General features: G+C 36.4%; 1 protein-coding gene across 1 annotated transcript in view; it reads right to left on the bottom strand.

Annotated features, from left to right (window-relative positions):
- The window catches only part of LOC137826727 (probable 2-isopropylmalate synthase), a 70,174-nt gene that overhangs the window by 6,880 nt on the left and 39,787 nt on the right, over positions 1 to 23,507 (bottom strand). The window contains exons 10-11 of the mRNA XM_068632825.1: positions 22,518 to 22,601; positions 22,286 to 22,420 (exon numbers count right to left, since the gene is read on the bottom strand). Of these exons, the coding sequence (XP_068488926.1) occupies positions 22,286 to 22,420; positions 22,518 to 22,601 (219 nt within the window). The remainder of the gene's footprint in view (positions 1 to 22,285; positions 22,421 to 22,517; positions 22,602 to 23,507) is intronic.

Genomic DNA, 23,507 nt, shown 5'->3' with positions numbered 1-23,507 from the left:
ATCTAGCTATTGGAATCATATCATGTGGTATCATGAGTCTTAGGTTTGTTCTTGTTTGATTTTGAGTTGTTTTGCACTTTTAATTCAAGAACTCTACATTCCTGTGTTTATCTTTCTGTTTTTAGGCTTAATTTTGGGTTTTATTGCTGTTTTCTTAATTGTGCCTATCATGTGTTTGTGTCTTTTCCTTTTTGAATCCTTTTAAAGGTTTGTCATAGTCATGTTTTTCCAAGAATGTTATCAATTCTTTGTGGTCCTTTTATTGTCATTTTTGTTTCTTGCTTTTGTGTAATACAGTTTTTCTGAACTTGTTTCTTGATCCTTTGATGCATTTTATGTTTAGTTTTGAGTTCATACTTGTATTTTAGATCTATACAAGTTCTTATACATCATTTCCATTATGTCTTTGCTAGTTCTTAATTTTGTTTTTCATTCCTATTAGGATTCCTCTGTTTTCCATAAAACGTGCTAAACTGTTTTTGCCTTATTGCAATTGATTTACTTACTGGAAATTTATGAAATTATGGATTTATGTTCTTCAAAGTGTTATAAAAGAGTAGAAAAAAGAAGTACTTCAAAATTCCAAGTACAAAAAAATGATAAATCAAATACAAACAGTGTGTAATTCTGCCAAAAAAATACGGTAATCTGGCAGCGATTTTGAAAAATTTATCTCAATTAATTGGCTTACTGTTTTTGAGTAATTCCAGTGCCATTGTTGAGTTAAGATCTTGAACTTTCTGTGGTTACAATTTCATAATCCAGTTCGCTTTATATCATTCCAGTTAAATCAGTGAACATCAAGCACAGTTTGCAGAAAAATATTTTTTCAGTAGTTCTGTTTTTGTTTTCTTCATCTACTCTAGTACTTTTCTCTAGGTCTCTTTTGTGTGCCTTCTTTTTTCATTGAGTACCTTATTTTCTTGCTTGTCTTTTCTTCATTACTCTTTGAGTTTGTCATACATCTTGTATTCCTTTTGTTATAGCCTTTTATTGCTTATACCTTTTTCTTGTTTGTCTCTTATTGTTTCTTTGGTTTTGTGGTGATTTGCTTTGAGATTTTGTGCTCTTGCTTTGACATCTTTCATTTGAGGTTACTGAAGGCCTCAATATCAGCTTGGTAAAGGGGAGTATTCTTTCTTTGGAGTGATTTAAGTGACACTTCACTTCGGCATTTTGCTCCAATTTCTTTTTGCTCACCTTGTTTTCTTAACATTGTTTGCTGTTTTGTTTCTGTTTTCTTTTATAAATGGCTTCATATTCCAGTGGTGATTCTTACAAACAGTATTCTCGTAGTAAAGCTACTGTTCTTGGTGAATTAAAAGAAGCAAAACGAACCATTACTCTCCAAGATGAAGCTATTAGACGGTTGGAGGAAAAATTGCAAAGAGTTGAAATGAAGCAAGCTAGGTCCTCTCATTCTATCCATGGGGAGCGTCATTCTCATAGAACTTCATCTAGAGGCTCTTCCAATGATCATGGCTGTGAAGAGGAGCATAGAAGAAGGAGACCTCAACCCCACTTTCATGGATATAGACCTCATGCTCATGGAGATAGACAGCACCGTGAAGATGGATTTCACCAAGAAACCAAGGCTAAGCTTCCTTTGGTCAAAATGCCTAGTTTTAATGGGGATAGTGATCCTAATGTGATGGAGATCAAGATCAAGACGAAATGGAGGCCAATAATCAAGAACAAGAAGAGGTAGACGCTCAAGTGTTAGACGCTCAAGGAGTCATTAGCCCACCTCATAGGCTTACAAGGAGCAAATTTAAGGCATTAGGAAATAGTGGGAGGTTGTTTTCTCTTTTTATAGTTTCTTGTGTAATAAAAGGTGCTTAGAGGGAAACATTAGACACCTCTTTTGTAAAAGCATCTTTAGGACTTAGTTTAGGAAAATATAGAAGCTTGGGGGGTGTGAGCTTAGTAGGAGCGTGAGCTTTAGGAGTGAGCTTAGTAAGGAGGTAGCTTCTAGAATAAGCTTGTATATGACCGGCCCTTGCTCCTATAAAAGGAGGGCTTAGGTCCTTCACAATTCAGAATTGAAATTGGAATTAGAGAAACTCTACTCAAATTGAGAGAGAATTGTGTGAGAACTTGCTTTCTCCTCTACCTTGTCTTATCTTGAGTGCCTTGGCTCTCTCAAGTGGCGGCATTTGCTCACTTATCTTGGATCCGTCACACTCCAAGTGGCGTGATCACTAGTCAAGCTCTCCATCTTCATAAGTTCTTCTCTTCTTTATCTACCATTTCATTTTTCCATGCTTTACGAAATGTTAAAAATGTCTTAAGCTTCTTTCTATTCGGTGTTGTGCTTCCTTTCCACTTTATGTTCGGTTCATTTCTGTTCTAGCTTGATTTGTTCGGTTCAATTCTGTATTTGAAGCTTTCTATTCGGTTCATTTGCTTTTATACACATTTTAATCGGTTCAATTGGCAATAGATGGATCTTCCATGTGAGTTTGGTGTTTGGTGCAAGTTTTGGTGAGTTCTTGAAACATAGAACATTGATCCAATTCTATTAAAAATGCCTATTCATTCTCCAACTCAAGTTGATTCCATAAAATGTCAAAGAATCAAGTATATCTTGCTAGTGGAATCATATCAAGTGGTATCTAGAGTTTAGGTTTGTTCTTGTTTAATTTTGAGTTGTGTTGCACTTTTAATTCAAGAGCTCTTTAATTCTTGTTGTTTACATTTCTGTCTTTTCCTTTTTGAATCCATACAAGTTTTGTCATAGTCATGTTTTTCCAAGAATGTCATTACTTCTTGTAGTACTTTTATTGTATTTTTTTGTTTCTTGCTTTGGTGTAATACAGTTTCTGAGTTTAATTCTTGATCCTTTGTGCATTTTTTGTTTTAGTTTTGAGTTCATACTTGTATTTTAGACCTATACAAGTTCTTATACATCATTTCCATTATGTCTTTGCTAGTTCTTAATTCTGTTTTTCATTCCTGTTAGGATTCCTCTATTTTTCTGAAAACGTGTTTCGATTTATTGCAATTGATTTACTCACTGGAAATTTCTGAAATTCTGGATTTGTGTTCTTTAAAGTGTTATAGAAAAGTAGAAAAAAGAAGTACTTCAAAATTCCAAGTACAAAAAAAAATGATAAATCAAAAACAAAAAGTGTGCAATTCTGCCGAAAAAAATACGGTAATCTGGCAGCGATTTTAGAAAATTTATCTCAATTAATTGACTTACTATTTTTAAGTAATTCCAGTGCCATTGTTGATCTAAGATTTTGAACTTTCTGTGGTTACAATTTCATAATCCAGTTCGCTTTATATCGTTCCAGTTAAATCAGTGAACATCAAGCACAGTTTGCACAAAAATATTTTCCAGTAGTTCTGTTTTTGTTTTCTTCATCTACTCTAGTGCTTTTCTTTAGGTATCTTTTTTGTGCCTTCTTTTTCATTGAGTACCTTATTTTCTTGATTGTCTTTTATTCATTACTCTTTGAGTTTGTCATACATCTAGTATTCCTTTGGTTATAGCCTTTTATTGCTTATACCTTTTCTTGCTTGTCTTTCATTATTCATTGGTTTTGTGGTGATTGGCTTTGAAGATTGTGTGCTCTTGCTTTGACATATTTCATTTGAGGTTACTCAAGGCCTCAAGATCAGCTTGGTAAAGGGAGTATTCTTTCTTTGAGAGTGATTTAAGTGACACTTCACTTCGGCAGTTTGGTTCCAATTTAATTTTTGTTAACCTTGTTTTCTTAACTTTGTTTGCTGTTTTGTTTGCTGTTTTCTTTTATAAATGGCTTCATATTCCAGTGGTGAGTCTTACAAACAGCATTCTCCTAGCAAAGCTTCTGTTCTTGGTGAATTAAAAGAGGCCAAGCGAACCACTACACTCCAAGATGAAGTTATTAGACGGTTGGAGGAAAAATTGCAAAGCATTGAAATGAAGCAAGCTAGGTCCTCTCAATCTATCCATGGAGAGCGTCATTATCATAGACCTTCATCTAGAGGCTCTTCCAATGATCATGGCCGTGAAGAGGAACATAGAAGAAGGAGATTTCAACCCCACTTTCATGGATATAGACCTCATGCTCATGGAGAAAGGCATCACCGTGAAGATGGCTACTACCAAGACACAAAGGCTAAGCTCCCTTCGGTCAAAATTCCTAGTTTCAATGGGGATAATGATCCTAATGTGTATCTAGATTGGGAGGCTAAATGTGAACAAATTTTTGAGATCCATGAGGTCCAAGATGAACACAAGTTTAAGCTAGCCACCTTAGAGTTTAGTGATTATGCCATGAAATGGTGGCAGGGTGTTGTAAAGGACATTATCTATCACAAGGGTCCTCCCGTGGACTCTTGGAACTCTTTAAAGGATCAAATTCGCCTTAGGTTTGTGCCACCACACTTTAGGAAAGACCTCATGTTGAAACTCCAACGGTTTCAACAAGGCACGCTAAGTGTGGATGCTTATTTCAAGGAATTAGAAATGCTTATGCTTAAGGTAGATAGACGTGAGAGTGAGGAAGCTTTGATAGCTAGGTTTGTAAGTGGTCTAAGGAAGGATATTCAAGATATTGTTGAACTTCAAGAGTATTCCTCATTGGGTTCTTTAGTTCATCTTGCAATGAAGGTGGAAGCCCAACTTGCTAAGAAAAATTCTTTCAAAAATGCTCCCAATGATGGTTACTACAACAATTCTTGGAAGAACAAAAATTCTTTTTCTAAATTTCCTTCTAAAGATTCTTCTTTCAAACCAAAGGAATCTAAGCCTTCTACTTCTATGCCTAAATCACTAACTAAATCGTCTAGTAAGAAATGCTTTAAGTGTATGGGTTATGGTCACATTGCGGCTAATTGTCCTTCTAAAAGGAATATGTTTGTGCATAATGGAATTGTCATGAGTGAGCATGATTCGGATTCACCTAGGCATTCTTCACATTCTAGGGCATCTAGTGAGAATGAGAGTGAGAGTCCACTTGAAGGAGATTTGTTAGTTGTGAGAAGACTTCTTGGACAAGTTTCACAACCTTTTGATGCAAGTCAAAGGGAAAATATTTTCCATACAAGATGTCTTATTCAAAACAACATTTGTTCCTTAATAGTGGATGGAGGTAGTTGTGCTAATGTGGCTAGTACAAGAGTAGTAGATAAACTTGGATTGCCTACTATCTCTCATACAAAGCCCTACAAATTGAAATGACTTAGTGAAGTAGGAGAAATAGTTGTGAATAAACAAGTCCTCATCCATTTCTCTATTGCAAAATACAAAGATGAGGTATTATGTGATGTTGTGCCCATGGAAGCAACCCATGTTCTTTTGGGAAGGCCTTGGCAATATGATAGAAAAGTTTTTCATGATGGCTTTACCAACAAACTTTCTTTTGATTTCCATGGTCACAAGGTTATTTTAAAATCTCTCTCTCCAAGAGAAGTCCATGAGGACCAAATTCTAATGAAGAAAAAGAGGGAGAGTGAAAAAGAAAAAAGTCCTAAGCCTACACTTCTTGTGTCTAGGCATGAGGTCCAAAAGGAAATAGTGGCTCACAATCCTATTTTCTTAGCTATCCCTAGACCTCTTAAGTTAGAACCACTTGTTGATAGTCCTCATGGCTTGGATAATTTGGTAAAGGAGTTTCAAGATGTGTTTCAAGATCCTCCAAAAGGCCTTCCACCTTTGAGAGGGATTGAGCACCAAATTGATTTGATTCCGGGATCTTCCTTACCCAATCGTCCGCCCTATAGGACCAATCCAAGTGAAACCAAGGAAATTCACCAACAAATAGAGGCTTTGATCGAAAAAGGTTGGGTCCAAGATAGCATGAGCCCTTGTGCTATGCCTATTATCCTTGTCCCTAAAAAAGATGGCACATGGAGGATGTGTTCGGATTGTAGGGCTATCAATAACATTACAATTAAGTATAGGCATCCCATACCTAGGCTTGATGATTAGTTGGATGAATTGCATGGTTCTAAAATCTTTACAAAGATTGATCTTAAAAGCGGCTACAATCAAATCTGTATCAAATCGGGTGATGAATGGAAGACGGCTTTTAAGACCAACTTTGGTTTATATGAGTGGTTAGTTATGCCCTTTGGTTTAACTAATGCTCCAAGTACTTTCATGCGCCTCATGCATCATGTTTTGAGACCTTTCATTGGTAAGTTTGTTGTTGTTTATTTTGATGATATCTTCATTTATAACTTATCTTTGAATGACCATAGGTTGCATGTTAGACAAGTCTTAGAAACCCTTAGGAAGGAACATTTGTATGCTAACCTTGCTAAATGTATGTTTGCACTTCATCATATAGAATTCCTAGGGTTTGTTGTGAGTAGCAAAGGAGTCCATGTGGATCAAACTAAGGTGGTGGCCATTCAAAATTGGCCTACACCTACATGTATGAATGAAGTCCGAAGTTTTCATGGACTTGCTTCTTTTTATAGAAGATTTGTACCCAACTTTGGTACAATAGCCGCACCTCTCAATGATATAGTGAAAGAGGATGTGGTTTTTCAATGGGGAGAAGCACAACAAAAAGCTTTTGAGATTTTAAAAGAAAAATTGACTAATGCTCCCATCTTAGCCCTTCCTAATTTTGCTAAAACCTTTGAGATTGAGTGTGATGCTTCAAGTATAGGCATTGGGGTTGTTCTCCTTCAAGAGGGCCACCCCATAGCTTATTTTAGTGAGAAATTGAAGGGGAGTCATCTCAACTATTCCACTTATGATAAAGAATTATATGCACTTGTTAGAGCTTTGTTTACTTGGCAACATTATCTTTTTCCTAAAGAATTTGTGATTCATAGTGATCATGAATCTCTTAAATGTTTGAAAAGCCAAAACAAACTTAACAAGAGGCATGCTAAGTGGGTGGAATTCCTTGAGCAATTTCCTTATGTGATCAAGCATAAGCAAGGCAAAATTAATATTGTGGCCGATGCACTTTCTAGACGATATGCCTTGCTAAATCTTTTGGGTTCTCAGTATCTTGGCTTTGATCACATTAAGGATCTTTATCATGATGACTTTGATTTTTCTCTTATCTATCAAGAGTGTCTCAAAGGAGGACACAAAGATTTTTTTATACAAGATGGCTTTCTTTTTAAAGGAAAACGTCTTTGTGTTCCTCAAAGCTCAATTAGATTATCTCTTGTTAGAGAAGCACATGAGGGAGGTTTAATGGGTCACTTTGGGGTTGCCAAAACTTTGGATGTGTTGCATGAACATTTCTATTGGCCTCATATGCATAAACATGTTCATAGTTTGTGTGATAACTGCATAGCTTGCCGCAAGGCTAAATCTAGGATGCATCCCCATGGTCTATATACTCCTCTCCCTATCCCTTCAATGCCTTGGGTTGACATCTCTATGGATTTCATCTTAGGATTACCCAAGACATCAAAGGGAAAGGATTCCATTTTTGTGGTAGTGGATCGTTTTTCAAAGATGGCTCACTTTATTCCTAGGCACAAAGTGGATGATGCATGTCATATTGCAAACCTCTTCTTTCAAGAAGTGGTTCGTTTGCATGGGATTCCTAGAACTATTGTGTCCGATAGAGATTCCAAGTTCTTGAGTCACTTTTGGAAGACCTTGTGGGGTAAGCTTGGTACTAAACTTATTTTCTACCACTTGTCACCCACAAACCGATGGTCAAACCGAAGTGGTAAATAGAACTTTGGGACAAATGTTGCGATGCTTTATTTCCGGGAATCCTAGAGTGTGGGAGAATTTACTACCCCTTGTTGAATTTGCTTATAACCGTGTAGTAAATTCTACCACCTCACATTCTCCTTTTGAGGTTGTCTATGGGTTTAATCCCTTAACACCTCTTGATCTTATTCCTATTCCCATTCTTGAGGATGTCTTGTGCAAAGATGTGGATGAAAAGGCTTCTTTTGTGAAAACTTTGCATGAAGACATCAAAATGAGAATTGAGAAGAAGGTTGGCAAGTATGTTGAACTTGCCAATAAAAGGAGAAAAGCATTGTTATTTGATGAGGGTGATTGGGTTTGGCTTCACTTGAGGAAAGATCATTTTCCTACTCAAAGGAAGTCCAAACTAATGCCTCGTGGTGATGGACCTTTCCAAGTCCTAAAGAGAATTAATAACAATGCTTATGAGTTAGATATGCCTGATACATACCTTGGTAGTCATACATTTAATATCAGTGATCTAACTCCTTTTTCTGTAGGTCTCCAGAATTCGTGGTCGAATTCTCTCCAACTCGGGGAGTATGATGGAGATCAAGATCAAGAAGAAATAGAAGCCAATATTCAAGGACAAGAAGAGGTAGAGGATCAAGGCGTAGACGCTCAAAGAGTCATTAGCCCACCTCATCGGCTTACAAGGAGCAAGTTCAAGGAATTAGGAAATAGTGGAAGGTTGTTTTCTCTTTTTATAATATCTTTTGTTTCAAAAGGTGCTTAGAGGGAAACATTAGACACCTCTTTTGTAAAAGCATCTTTAGGCTTTAGTTTAGGGAGTGAGCTTAGTAGGGGGCGTGAGGTAGGAGTCTTTTAGGTAGCTTCTAGAATAAGCTTTGTAAATGACCGACCCTTGCTCCTATAAAAGGAGGGCTTAGGTCCTTCATAATGGAGATTTGAGAAATTGATATAGCAAAACTCTCCCATATTGGTGATAGAGTGTGTGAGAACTTGTCTTCTCCTCTTCCTTGTCTCATCTTGAGTGCCTTGGTTCTCTCAAGTGGCGGCAATTGCTCACTTATCTTGGAGCCTTCACACTTCAAGTGGCGTGACCATCAACCAAGCTCTTCATTCTCATAAGTTCTTCTCTTCTTCATCTCTTTCATTTCATCTCCATGTTCATATGAAGCTAAAACATGTCTTAGGTTCCTTTTATAGCCTTTTCATTCGGTATTTCAGCTTATTTCTTAATATGCTTCGGTGCATCTTCTCCTTGGCTGGTTCCATTTGATTCTTCTTCATTTCTTATTGATTTGTTCGGTTCAATTCAGTTTTGAAGCTTTCTTTTCGATTCTTTTACTTTTGTGCACCTTTTAATCGGTTCAATTACCAAGAAATGGGTCTTCCATGTGAGTTTGGTGCAAGTTTTGGTGAGTTCTTGAAACATAGAACATTGATCCATTTCTATTGAAAGTGCCTATTCATTCTCCAACTCAAGTTGATTACATAAAATGTCAAAGAATCATCTATATTTAGCTATTGGAATCATATCAGGGAGGGAGCATAATTTGTCTGTGTGCAAGAAACAAAATCTAAAGAGATCTCATATGCTAGATGTTTTTCTCTTTGGGGGGATAACAAAGTTGGTTGGATTCACAATAAAGGGGGCAATGGAAGTGGAAGCTTACTGTCTATGTGGCATAAAGAAGTTTTTAATTATGAAAATCACTTGATGGGTAAAGGTTATATTGTTATCTACGGTTAACATCTAAAATCTTCTAATAGGTGTGTTATGGTCAATGTCTACTCTCCATGCGCCTTGAGTGATAAGAAGACGCTATGGGAGGATCTCTCCAATGCTAAATCGGCATCTCAAGAACTAGCCTAGTGCTTTTGTGGTGACTTTAATGCTGTGAGAAGCATAAGCGAAAGGAAAGGTATTGGGGGTAGGGGAGAACAGACAAGTGAGTTAACTGCTTTAATCGTTTCATAGACTCTAATTTCTTGTTGGACTTATCGCTGGTAGGCAAGATTTATACGTGGTTCAAACTTGATGGAATGGCTAAGAGTAGAATTGATAGAGTGCTTGTTATGGAAGAATGATTACAGTTATGGCCCATGAGCAAACAGTATGTCTTACGAATGGAAGTGTCTGACCATTGTGCGCTGGTGGTTAAGTCTGTGGAGAAGAACTGGGGTCCCAAAAACCCTTCAGAACCATAGATGCTTGGTACTTGGAGAGGGGTTTTAGCAGGATGGTGAAGGTTAAATGGCAGTCCTACTAAGTCCAAGGGAATGGCATTACGAAACTTAAGGAAAAACTGAAACTCCTCAAGTTAGATCTGAAATCATGGAATAGGGATGTGTTCGGTAACCTTGATACTACCAAGAGGAGGATTTTACAAGAATTGGAGGATTTAAACTGCCAAGATTGCAATGGGGGCTTAGCGGAAAGTGAGAGGTTGAAAAGATTGGAGTTGGTAAGTCGTTTGAAAGAGAATTATAAGAAACTTGAATCCCTTATTTGTCAAAAGGCTAGAGCAAGCTGGTTTAAGAATGGGGAATCCTGTTCTAGGTTCTTCCACTCATCTTTGAGGTGGAGAAGGCTCAGGAACAAAGTGAAGGGTGTCCAGGTTGGGGACCACTGGTGTGAGGAACCAAGCACCGTCCGTTTAAAGGCGAAGAAACTGTTCGAAGCTAGATTCAGAGCAACGAAAGATCTAGGGGTAAGACTGGATGAAGTCGAGTTTAAGTCACTAACCCAGACTGGTAATGAGAGCCTCTTAGCTGTGTTTTTAGAGAAAGAGATAAGGGACGCAGTATGGCAGTGTGAAGGGTCAAAAAGCCCCGGACCAGATGGTTTCAACTTCAACTTTCAGGAAAAGTTGGGAGTTTATAAAAGATGAGATTATGGCAGCGTTGACTCTGTTTCAAGAGTTTGGGTGTGTCCCGAAAGGCTGTAACACTTCCTTTATAGCTTTAGTCCCTAAGGTCATGGATCCCTCTAAGCTAGAGCAGTATAGACCCTTCTCATTAGTAGGGGCCCTGTACAAAATCATATTAAAGGTGTTAGGTAGTAGAATGAAGAAGGTGTTTCCCTCAATTATAGATGAAAGACAATCAACTTTTTTGAAAGGAAGAGGGATCTAGACAGCGTGCTTATGGCTAATGAAGTGGTAGAGGAACTCAAGAGAAAGGGGAGAAAAGGGCTATGTCTAAAGGTGGACTTCGAGAAAGCTTATGACTCGGTTAGATGGGATTTCCTATATGACATGCTACTCAGGATGGGATTCCACAACTCATGGATTTCCTGGATTCGTGGATTCTTGAAATCTGGTTCAGTGTCTGTGTTAGTCAATGGGAGCCCTACAGAGGAATTCAAGCCAACAAGAGGGTTGAGACAGGGAGACCCCCTAGCACCCTTTATGTTCCTTGTGGTTGCAGAAGGCCTTGCCGGGATAGCAAGACAAGTTATGAAGACCAATTTGCTGACAGGCCTCAAGATTGGAAACAAGATGTTAGAGGTGTGCATTCTACAATTTGAGGATGATACTCTTTTTCTTTGCGAAGAATCCCTTATCAATGTGGTAACTTTGAAGGCCATCCTGAGGGGCTTTGAGCTAGCATCAGGCTTGAAGATTAACTTCCATAAGTCAAAGCTAGCCGACATCAATGTTCAAAGCATTGCGGTAGCATGTTACACTAAGAATTTGAACTGTTCTCAAATGGGGATACCGTTCAAGTACTTGGGCCAAGAAGTGGGAGGAAACCCAAGGAAGAAGCAGTTTTGGAAACCTGTCATAAATAAGATAAAAGCAAGGCTCAGTGTGTGAAAAGGGAGATTCTTAACCTTGGCAGGAAGAATTGGCCTTATTAACTCTGTCATCACTATTCATAGCACCAAACTCGCTTTGTAAAAGGATTACCAATATCCAAAAGAGATTTTTATGGGGATGGGGGGGAGAGAAGAAGCCAATCTTCTGGGTGAGTTGGAAAGACGTCTGCAGACCAAGAGAGGAGGGAAGTCTGGGTTTTAGATAAATACATAAGTTCAATCATGCTTTCTTAGCTAAATGGCGATGGCGTTGTATTTCCCAAGAGGATGGAAGGTGGAAGGAGCTTTTGGATTCAAAGTACGGTTTGGAGCCCGAAAGCGCCCAAACAGTTGTCAAATTCCAATCCTGGTGGTGGAGAGACCTTTCTAAAATATGTAAGGAGGGAGGAGGAAAAGGATGGTTTCAAGAAGAATTAGGTTAGGATATAGGATGTGGAGATAAAGAAAAATTCTGGGAGGAGGTGTGGATTGGAAGTTCCGATCTCCAATCCAAGTTTCCCCGTCTGTACTCCTTGTCCTTAAATCAAGGTCAAACAGTGGGTGAGGTTGGCGAATGGATTAATTCGGAATGGAGGTGGAGTCTGAGGTGGAGGCGTGCCAGATTTGAGTGGGAGTCTTTAATGGAAATAGATCTTCTTATGCTTTTATCCAAGGCCATTATGAAAAAGTATGTCAAGGACGTTCAGGTGTGGGGGAAGGAGGTGCCAGGGATGTTCTCCGTGAAATCAGCATATGAGTGCTTAGCTAAGCAAGCTAGTGGTCCTCAATCAGAAGTTTTTAAACTCCTGTGTAAAGTTAAGGCATTCCTAAATGTGGCAACGACAACTTGGAGGGTGATGCTGGATAGAATTCCTACAAGAGTGTGTTTGAGTAGGAGAGGGGTGATGATGAATTCTACGCTATGTGCACTGTGTCAGTTAAAGGAAGAGTCATGCCAACATATGTTCCTGGAGTGTAGATATGCTCAATGGGTTTGGTCTCTGTGCTTTAAATGGATAGGTATTTCTTTTATACAACAGAATGATTTAAAAATGCACTTTCAAAGCTTTTACTTGAGCCAAGCCAGTAACAAGCAAAATCTGGTATGGAAAGGAGTCTGGGAAACTGTAGTCAGATGCATTTGGGATCAAAGGAACTTGATTGTTTTTAAGAAAGGGGTAGTAGATGCGGAGGAGGTGTTTCAAAAGGCTCAACTCAAATCATGGCAATGGATGAAGCATAAGGTGTATTCCTTTAATTACTCCTTAGTAGACTGGGTTAGCAACCCAATGATATGCATTAAAAGCTATAAGTAGGGTTCAAAGGCGTAAAGGAAATTTATGAGGTTGGTGCAGTATGATGGAATAGGAAGAAGGTTGCACATTTCCCACCAGAGAAGGTTCTCATGTAGATGCAGGGGTTTCTGGAGTACCAGTCTTAAGTTATATGCTAGAAAAATGGGATCTGTTATGGTGTGTCTGTAGGTATAGGAACTGAATGTTGGAGCTGGTTTTTGGTGGAAGTGGAGAAGCTAGAGCCATAGGCATAGCCCCTAGATAGCTATTCATCTGTTTCATATGTGTGAAGTAGCTGTTGCAGTTGCTTTAGCTGTTGATTCTGGTTTTTATGGTTTGTTGGTTTCTAGTTTTTTCTTTGTATAGTAGCTTCAGCTTGGGTTCATTGGAAGTCACTGTCATCTATGAGTACGTAAGGACAATTCATAGAAGTTGCTACATAAGGCCAAGTCAGGGATGCTATCGCATTGGTGTCTTGCAAGCAGTGGCAGGTTTTTGTAGTTATGGAGGAATGTCAGAATCTGCAGGGAAGGGGATCTTGGGTGGTTTGATACAGGGAGCAGATTGAGTTGTTTCAAGGCTGGCTTGATAGTTCAAAGTGCACATCAATTCCCTTACCAAGATGCTGAGTTGTAGAAAAAAAATTTAGTGGCTTTTGAAGCCTGTATTACATTCTAATACACCCTCCACTGGGGTTGGAAAGAAGTTTTTTGGGCGACAAAGACTGCTCAAAGTTGATGTGGGTGCAGTGGCTAGTATTGAGTATATTAGATAAGTCATGGTTATGCTAAATACATGGTGAAATTGAGATGGTTTGTTACAAGGAGTTTGGATTGTGGGGAACGGGTGGAGATGTTGGACGTGCTTAAAGGAAATGCGGCCATGAGAACAGATAAAATCTTTTAAATATGTCCTCATTTGAGCACTGTAAGATATGAAGAGCAGTTAATATCATTGCATATGGGTGTTGGGTCTGTTGAGATGGTTATTATTTTTTAAAGCTGGAACGGTATTATGATGAGCAACTGGAGATGTCGTCTCTGTTTGTTGAATATCCTCTCTTTGCTACTGGTTTGGTGCTGCTAAGGAAAGGCATCCCCGCTAACTTCAGTAGTTGATAGTCCTGTTTTGGTGGTGTTAAGGCTTTGGCTTGGTTTTTTCTGGTTTTTCTTTGATAAGGGTTTGCTAGTATTAAAGGAAAAGAAAGAATAGGGTAAATCCCTTGTGTATATTGAACACATAGGGTTATGTTTATATAGGAAAAGAAACATATGGGCTAAGCCCATTACATAAATATGAGATATCTAACAATATCTATAATATCCCATAATATCTAATAATATCTAACACTCCCCCTTAAGCTGGTGCATATAGATCATATGTACCCAGCTTGTTACAAATGTAATCAATCCTAGGCCCTCGTAAGGATTTAGTAAAAATATATGCTAATTGATTATTTGAATTAACAAACTCAGTCTTGATATCTCCCGATATAATCTTTTCTCGAATAAAATGACAATCAATCTCAATATGTTTTATCCTTTCATGAAAAATTGGATTTGAGCTAATATGAATAGCAGCTTGATTATCACATATAATTGTCATTTGAGTAACCTCTCCAAATTTCAATTCTTTAAGTAACTATTTAAGCCAAATAAGCTCACAAGTAGCTGAGGCCATAGCTCTATATTCTGCTTCTGCACTAGATCTTGCCACAACACTTTGTTTCTTGCTCTTCCAAGAGATCAAGTTATCACCAATGGACATACAATAACCAGAAGTTGATCTTCTATCAAATGGAGATCCTTCCCAATCAGCATCAGAATAACAAACGACTTTAGTATGGTTATTATGACCATATAACAAACCTTTTCCAGGAGAGCCTTTAATGTATTTCACTATACAAATGACTGCATTCCAATGATCTTCACATGGAGAATTAAGAAATTGGCTCACCACACTGACTGCAAAGGAAATATCAGGACGAGTAACAGTGAGATAGTTCAATTTTCCAACTAATCTCCTGTACTTCTCATATCTGAAAGAGGCTCCCCCTGATTGGGTAGAAGCTTGACATTGGGATCCATGGGAGTATCAACAAATTTCGAATTCATCAACCCCATTTCCTCCAAAATATCCAATGCGTATTTTCTTTGAGAGATAACAATACCAGTATTGGATTGTGCTACCTCAATTCCCAAGAAATATCTGAGTTTGCCAAGATCTTTGGTCTGAAAGTGTTGATAAAGGTGTTGTTTTACTTGTGAGATGCCGTGGTGATCACTGCCTGTAAGAACAATGTCATCAAGATATACTACAAGATAGATACACCCAGCACTCGAGTGACGATAAAAAACTGAATGATCTGCTTCAATGCGAGTCATACCAAATTGTTGAACAACATTGCTAAATTTTCCAAACCAAGCCTTAGGAGACTGCTTGAGGTCATATAAGGATTTGCGAAGACGACAAACCAATCCAGAAGACTCCCCCTGAGCAACAAAATCGAGAGGTTGCTCCATATAAATTTCTTCCTGCAAATCCCATTAAGAAAATCATTTTTGACATCCAGTTGATAAAGAGGCCATTGTTGAAGAGCATCCATAGCTATGAATAAGCGAACAGAGACCATCTTTGCCACTGGAGAAAAAGTATCACCATAGTCTAAACCAAAAATTTGGGTATAACCCTTAGCCACAAGACGAGCTTTGAGACGATCAATAGTACCATAAGGACCAACTTTGATAGCAAAAATCCACCTGCAACCAACAACAGATTTCCTAGATGGTATAGGAACAAGTTCCCAAGTTCCATTATTCTGAAGCGCATTCATTTCATCAAACATGGCCTGACGCCAACCAGGATGAGCTAAGGCATCACCTACAGATTTTTGGAATGGATACAAAAGAAATACACGAAAGACAGGTATAAAAGTGTTGAGATAGTCTATGGTAACTCAAAGCAGTATAATGTGGAGAGGGATTACGAGTAGAACGTATACCTTTACGGATAGCAATAGGAAGATCAAGTTCAACTGTAGGAGCCAGAGGGGGATGAGGTGTTGGCACCGGAATAGAGTCTGCTGATGGACGATGAGACGTTTGACGACGACTACACACCTAAAGAGTTGGTGGCGATGGTGAATCGTTAGGTGCACTAGGCACAACAAGAGGAATATTAACTTGATTAGATGAAGAAATTGAAGGAGAAGGACAAGACTTAAAGTAAAGGGAAGATTCACTGAAGGTGACATCTGCTGAAATAAAATAACGGTTTAAAGAAGGTGAGAAACATTTATATCCTTTTTGTGATCTAGTGAACCTTAAAAAGACACATTTGTGTGACTTAGGAGATAATTTATCAAGACCAGGACTAAAATTATGAACAAAACATGTGGACCCAAAAACTTTGGGAGGTAAAGAGTGGAGAGGGTCATGTGGAAATAAAATAGAATGAGGAATTTTGTTATCTAAAACTGAAGATGGCATGCGATTAATGACATAACACGCACTAAGAACAACATCACCCCAAAAACGTTGAAGAATATCACCATGGATTAAAATAGTATGAGTTGTTTCAACAAGATGTCTATTCTTGCGCTCAGCTACCCCATTTTGTTGAGGTGTATAAGCACATGAAGTTTGATGAAGAATATCATGAGAAGCCATAAAATTTTTAAAAGAATGAGAAAGATACTCACGTCCATTATCACTGCGCAAAATTTGGATGGAAATTCTAAATTGATTTTTAACTTCATTGTAAAATATTTGAAATATAGAAAACAACTCAGAACGGTTTTTCATTAAAAATACCCAAGTACATCTTGAATAATCATCAATAAAAGTAACAAAATACTGAAATCCTAAATTAGACTTAATACGACTTGGTCCCCAAATGTCATAGTGAACTAGGGCAAAAGGAGATGAAGCACGTTGTGAGACACTACTGGGAAAAGAACTACGAATGTGCTTCCCTAACTGACATGACTCACACGATAAAGTAGACACATTAGACAAACTTGGAACAAGCTGTTGCATCTTGACAAGACTAGGATGACCCAACCGAGCATGAATGAGAGATGGAGAATCCATAATCGCACCAACATGTGCAGAGATCTACGGCAGAAGGTAATAACTCATTAAAATCATGAAGAAGAGCATGAAGGTTACCCAGATATTTTGCCATTGTACCATCAAGACATTTGGGAGCAACAATTGTGAGAAGATTTTGACACACACCATAAAGACGTTGAGTATCATTCGTGTATAATAATTTTGCTTGTTCCCAAACTTCTGAACATGTCTCGTAGGTACAAAAATTTGTTTTAAAGATGAGTCAATGGTCGATTTTATAACAATGCATAATTGAGCATCAATTTTCAACCAACGAGAAACCTCATTTTCAACAACAAGAGGATGAGTAAGATGATCAACATAACCTTGACTCTTAAGCCATAATTTAATATCTGATGCCCAAGTGTCATAATTGGTTCCATCCAATTTGTCAATGGAAAGATGAACATTGACGTAATTAGTATAAATAGATGGATCCGACATAATGACTAGGGAAGAAGCCACAGTGGCAGCGGCAGCGGAAGAAGCCATAGAAGATAAGGACAGATCTAGTTACCAGTTAATTGGCGGTAGCAACAAAGATGAAGGCTCCGACAGCGATTCCGACAGCGTCTCCAACGGAGGCTCCGACGAGATTCTGATGACAGCTCCGGCGAGGGTCTGACGGGTGCTCCGATGAGGTAGTGGCAGCTCCGGCGAGACAGTGGGGTGGTGGCTGGAAAATTCCAATGAATAGTGGGTTCACCAATAAAAATTGAACCCTAAACCCTAACCTTATGCTCTAGATACCATATTAAAGGAAAAGAAAGAATAGGATAAATCCCTTGTGTATATTGAACACATAGGGTTATGTTTATATAGGAAAAGAAACATATGGGCTAAGCCCATTAGATAAATATGAGATATCTAACAATATCTATAATATCTCATAATATCAAATAATATCTAACTATATCTAATAATATCTAACAGCTAGTTTTGGTTCTTTGCCCTTAACCACAAGTGGTTGTAGCCTTGTAGGCTTTTGTATACGGGTTGGGATACCCTTGAAGTATCCCTTATTATTTAATTTATTCATTGCTGGAAAAAAAATAGAGTGTTAAGTTAATTGATTAATGTTAGGGTTCAACTTATGTGTTCACAAGAAACATTAATTATTATTCTAAATTCAATTACATTGTAATAGAGTTAGGTTTAGGGGAAATTTAATAGTCAAATGAAGTTATATGTTGTTTTTTACTCTCGTGTTTTATTTTTTTGAGTTTGTTTACATTTGTCTGAAAGACTTTTGTCCAATTTTGACAATATTGATATGTTTTGAAAAAACAAAAAGACCTTAACTCTAGATTAAAAAAGTTAGTTGGATTCACACTCCTCTTTATCCTACCTTAACCTTCGACCAAAGATCATCCAATGGTTAAACAAAGACTCCATTTGGATATGACCAAAAATTTCAAAACTCATTTTTAAATTTTCTCAAAGACTTAAATTTTTTAATTTTTTTTATTTTGGATAATTTTTAAAAGGTTTATAAGATATGTGGAATTTAGTAATATAAACTTAATCGTAAAATCAAGTCTTAATATTTATTTCTTACTTTTATTAGTGAAGTGCAAAATAACTAATCTAATTATTTAAAAATAAGGATAAAATAGGGAAACAAAAACAAAAGTACTCAAATATTATATGTAACAATAAAAAAATTGTTTATGAAACCAACCTTTTTTTGTGCATGCTTACTCTCGATATATTTCCATATATCGTGCAAGCGATGATTAGGTTTCTCAAGCAATAATCCTTAATGCTCAAGAAACGATTGGTAGTTTGAGCAATGAAGATAAGGTTAATTTCAAGAAATAAAAAATAAAGAACTATGTTTATGAACAAGAATATGTTCTCTTATTGTGGTCCTTGTGATTCTTCTTAAAGTGATTTCTTTCTTCTTTTCATATTCTTCATTCATGTATAACGATGATTGATTGATGTTATACGAGATGAGAATTTGGATAATAGTTTTAGAAAAATGTTATTGTGTAGGTTATTTTAAATAGATGTTGCTTAAGTGTCAAATCTTGTGATAGAAACCCATCCAACTACAACATCCATAGAATAAGGAGGATAAAAACCTAGAGCTTTGTTCAGGGACTTACTAGCACATATGAGCCTAATTGGGTTTTTGTTTATCTTTTGTAGGCCTAATTGTTGAACATAGGCTTTGATGTCTCCAAACCCAAGTGAATTGCTTGAAGACTCTACTGCTGCTTTTGTGTATGTGTTTTGCGTAGTTTGAATTTGTTAATCCACTCATAGTTATGATCCAAGGTTGCTTGATTTCAAGTTCTCTTGAAAATATATGTTTTCTAAAGAAAGTGAGAAATCAACCTGTTGAATTGTTGTTTCAACTGGTTGTTTTACACTTCATGTTTTTTAAAGAATTTGAAAAAGCTTGAAATTGGTTGACCTTGTTGTCAAGCCAATTCAACCGATTGTTTGGTAAAGAGTGAACTAGTATAAAACTTTTTGTGTTGATCTTTTTATCCTTATCTCATTTAAATCTATTATGCTTTGGTTTTAAATAACTGCTGATAAAAATAACCGATTGTTTCGCAAAAACAACCGGTTGATTTTCTGGAATCATATTAAAAACATATTTGTTTTTGGCTGAACTGATTTCTCCTTCATTGATTTCTCATTGGCTTTCAATCTACCTTCAAAACTTTCGAAAATATTTCATAAACAATTCACTCCCCTTTTTTTTAAGGCCTACAAATCTAACACGAATGAAGTAGAAAACTCTTAAAAGAATGTTTGTATAGAGTATCTCAGAGAAATCTCCATAGCATAAAAGAATACTAGAGTCTTGGTCAGTGACTTCAAAGAAGACTGGAACTCAGTTAGCTTTAACAGGGACAAGTCATCATCGTTTTTGGGTTAAACTTTATTTTAAAATTAATAAATGTTTATAGTGGAATAGGAATTTTTCTTTTGGGCCATGTAGTGGGCCTTGGCTTCATCTTTCGGGCCTTGTATTTGGGCTAATATTAGAGTATGATGTAGATAGTAATAGAGAGTCTAGCTAGGGTTACAATTGGGCTCCATTGAGCCCAATGCAACCCTAGGTCGTCTGTATGTTAGAAGAGTGTGCGTCTAGCAAACATGGAGTTGCACCTTTTCACGTGGTATGTGTGAGCTTTGGCAAGGAGAGCATGAGCATCCACATGTCATCTCCTCAATGGGGAGGATTTTTCACCAATGTAGATAGGCCACTTGTCAAACTACTATTTGAGAGGATTTACTCCAAAGATAGGGAGACGTTTGTCATCATGTGAGTGGAGAGTTTTTAGGGTTAAAATTCTGAACTTGGACACCACTTAGCACTATAAACAGGAGTGTTAATCCTCTTGTAAAATTCAACTTGAATGAGAAGAGTTATGCTGCCCATTTTTTCCATAAAAACTTATTCTTAAGCTCTCTCTAAGATAGTCTCTTATGTAGCCTACCCTAGACTCATTCCTAGTGAGTTGGCCTCACCTCTCACTCTCCCAAACCCATTTTCTTCACTTCAAATCTAGAGTATCTCACATCCATTTCTAGCAGCTTCCGCAAATTCATATAAAATTACAAATCAAGACAGTGCTAGAAGAAGAGGAACCTATCAGCATGTCTCTCAAGTAATGAGTTTATAGCTTGAGCAAGGGAGAGTCAATAACTTTCCTCTTTTACTAGAGACGTGTTGCTCAATCGATTTCTCTTTATTTTAAAATTTATGTTTTGTTCTTTAAAGGATTTCTTTATATATTAAATGTATATACTATGATGGATTGTTTATTTCAATGAATCATAATAGAACATGATTGCAAATGGATAAATTAAATTAAGATATGCGATGATTGAGTTGGGTCAGGAAAGACAAATGTCTGATGGTAATCTACCTAGTTTGTGGGTTGTGGTATTGAATATCAAAATTAAATTTTGAAAACAGATATCATAATTTCATTAATAGTTTAAGAAATATAGATTAGTATATTATGTGGCAAGAAGTTTATGAAGGTTTTTACACTAGGATTTGTTGAGTATAAGTAATGAACTACCTTGATTGCAGTTACTATTGAGATTTTTGTTAGCTTATGGACTATGTATTAGTTTATGCTAGAACATATTCCATAAGTGTCGTTTAAAGTCATCATAGTTTCTTAGTCCTTTGTTGGGATAAGAAATATATGATAATAAGATTGACTTCAGTAACGGGGGGCAAAAAAATCAAATTGCCAAATCCAATTCACAATTATCCAAATTCATATTACTTTTAATTCATTTAAATGGATTTATCTCAAATTGAAATCCTTTTTTTGGATTTTAAGTCTCATCCATTTAATTGGATATGGATTAGATATAGATTGGATACATTTTTTGATTATCCAAAATAGATTTTGGGTTCGATTTTGAGTTGGCTCAGGCCCAAGTCGAGCCAAGATGACACCGTGTTCAGGTCGAGTCGGGATTGGGCCCACGTCAAATCAACTCAGACCCATATCGAGCCAAGTCAATCCGAGCCCAAGTCGAGTCGGCCCGGACCCATATCGAACCGAGTCAACCCGAGGTCATGTTGAGCTGAGTGAGCTCGGATCCATTTTGAGCCGAGTGAGCCCGGACCCATATTGAGATGAATCAGTCAAGATCTAGATCGAGATGGATTTTAATCTAAATTTAATCTATTTTAAATGATTTAAAAAAATTCAAATGAATATGATTTAGTTAAAATGGATATGAATTCGGATTGGATGTAGATTGAATTTCCATGAACACCCCTAGTTACTATATATTTAGATACATATTTTTTTAATGTTTAAATGGATGAATTGTTTAAATTAGCTTACTCATTTCCTATTTTGTGTTGGAATAAATATATCCTACATTGTATGGATGCAGATAATAGAATTTTGATATCAACCCGAAAAAATCTAGAATATCATATTTTATGTTTTTAAGAAAGTTATATATACTATTATTGTTTGTGAACCAAATGAGTATATGAGTAAAATATTATCATATTTTTTTAATTTGAAATAATATATATATATATATATATATATGAATGAGTATATATCAATATTATTTAGATAAATATGGAATTTTACATAATACTTTATATACTTAAGGTTACATTCAAAGACAAGAAAAAATAAGTGTTTCTATACAAATGATCACGGTTTGAAATAGAAAAGCATCTAGTCCTTTATATATATTTTTTTCTATAAATATCTATTTATAATCTTACATAAATAAAGAAAATACAATAAAGCCATAAACTTTCATTTTTTAAGCTTAGTTCTTTTTATATATCATTAAATTAGAGGAGGAAGTGTGCATGCATTCATGCTTAAAGAATTCTCAGTTAGCAATATGAATGTTGCAAGATGTAGTGAAACTTCTTAAAATTAAATGAACATAGTAGTGAAAAAGGTGGTAATAAAATTCAAACCTTCACAATGATGTTAATAGCCTTGTAAGTTGAATCCACTGCTCCTGTGCCAATTGAACAAGCAACATGTGTAGTACCATCAATATTAACAAGTTTTATTGTTGTTGTTGAAAGACCCAAAGTTCCACAAGTCACCTACATTGGTAAATATTATTTATTTTCAGGTCAAGCCATTACATCAAGCATATTTTTTTTCAAATTATTCAGCATATTTAAATTTAAGTATATGTACTTGTAAATCACCAAGTTTCCATATCGGTTCTGCATTGAAAACTTTGTATGACACCAATGCTTTGAGGTCAATATCAGTTACAACCTATCAACATCAAAATGGAAATCAAACAATAAGAACTTCATCAAAATATATATTTGTAGACATGTTAGCATGAAACATACCAAAAAAAAAAGACATTTATAGCTATTGTATTAAAGTAAACAAGTAGCATACCGTGCAAGAATACGAATTTTAATCACCTATATTATTAAATCCAACAAACAATACATTTTACAAGTGTCAAAGACAAAAGTTAAGTATGATTTTCTACTTCATATCAAAGAATGCAACTTAAGGGTACACTTTATTGTTCTAATGGGATATATATACAATTTACAAAGGTGAAACTTCAAGGTTTATTTTTTATTTTTTATTCTTTTGGAACTGTTAATAAAACTTCCCTTCCTTCATCTCTATCACAAATAAAAATAAAATTATACCTCCCTTCTACAAGAGATTTTGATTTTTTTTCTAATGCTAGAAGGTTTTCAAAATATGGTTTGATATTACAATTTTAGTCACAATGTTAAAAGATTTTAGAATCTTTATCGCAATTACCATGACAGCGTTAAAAAAAGAAGCGCACAAAACCTATCCCCTCCACCACGGTTTATTTTTTCTCTTTCTTTCTCTCTCCTTCTCTCCCTTCTATCTTCTTTCTTAATTTCTCACTTCATACCTCATCTATTTTAGAATCTGATTGGACCACGTTGTAGCAGAGGAGTTAAGGAACATTTCTACCCGATCAGATTTTCAACCAGAGTAAGTTCATTTTTGCTCTAAAGTTCCTTTGTTCTCTATTTTTCCTTAGGATTTAGTCATCGATCTTGGTGAGGTCAGTTGAGAAGTTTAAACCTCTCAACTAATTCTACTATATATTGAATTTTTGTTCTGGTTTGATAACTTGCATTAGACCCGTAAATCTTGAAACTTATCCAGATTGTGGGG

Source organism: Phaseolus vulgaris, chromosome 8 (genome assembly GCF_000499845.2).
Source record: "Phaseolus vulgaris cultivar G19833 chromosome 8, P. vulgaris v2.0, whole genome shotgun sequence".
NCBI classification, from domain to species: Eukaryota; Viridiplantae; Streptophyta; class Magnoliopsida; order Fabales; family Fabaceae; genus Phaseolus; species Phaseolus vulgaris.
The sequence above is the reverse complement of the archived record's forward strand: the minus strand, read 5'-3'. Positions and strand labels throughout refer to the sequence as shown.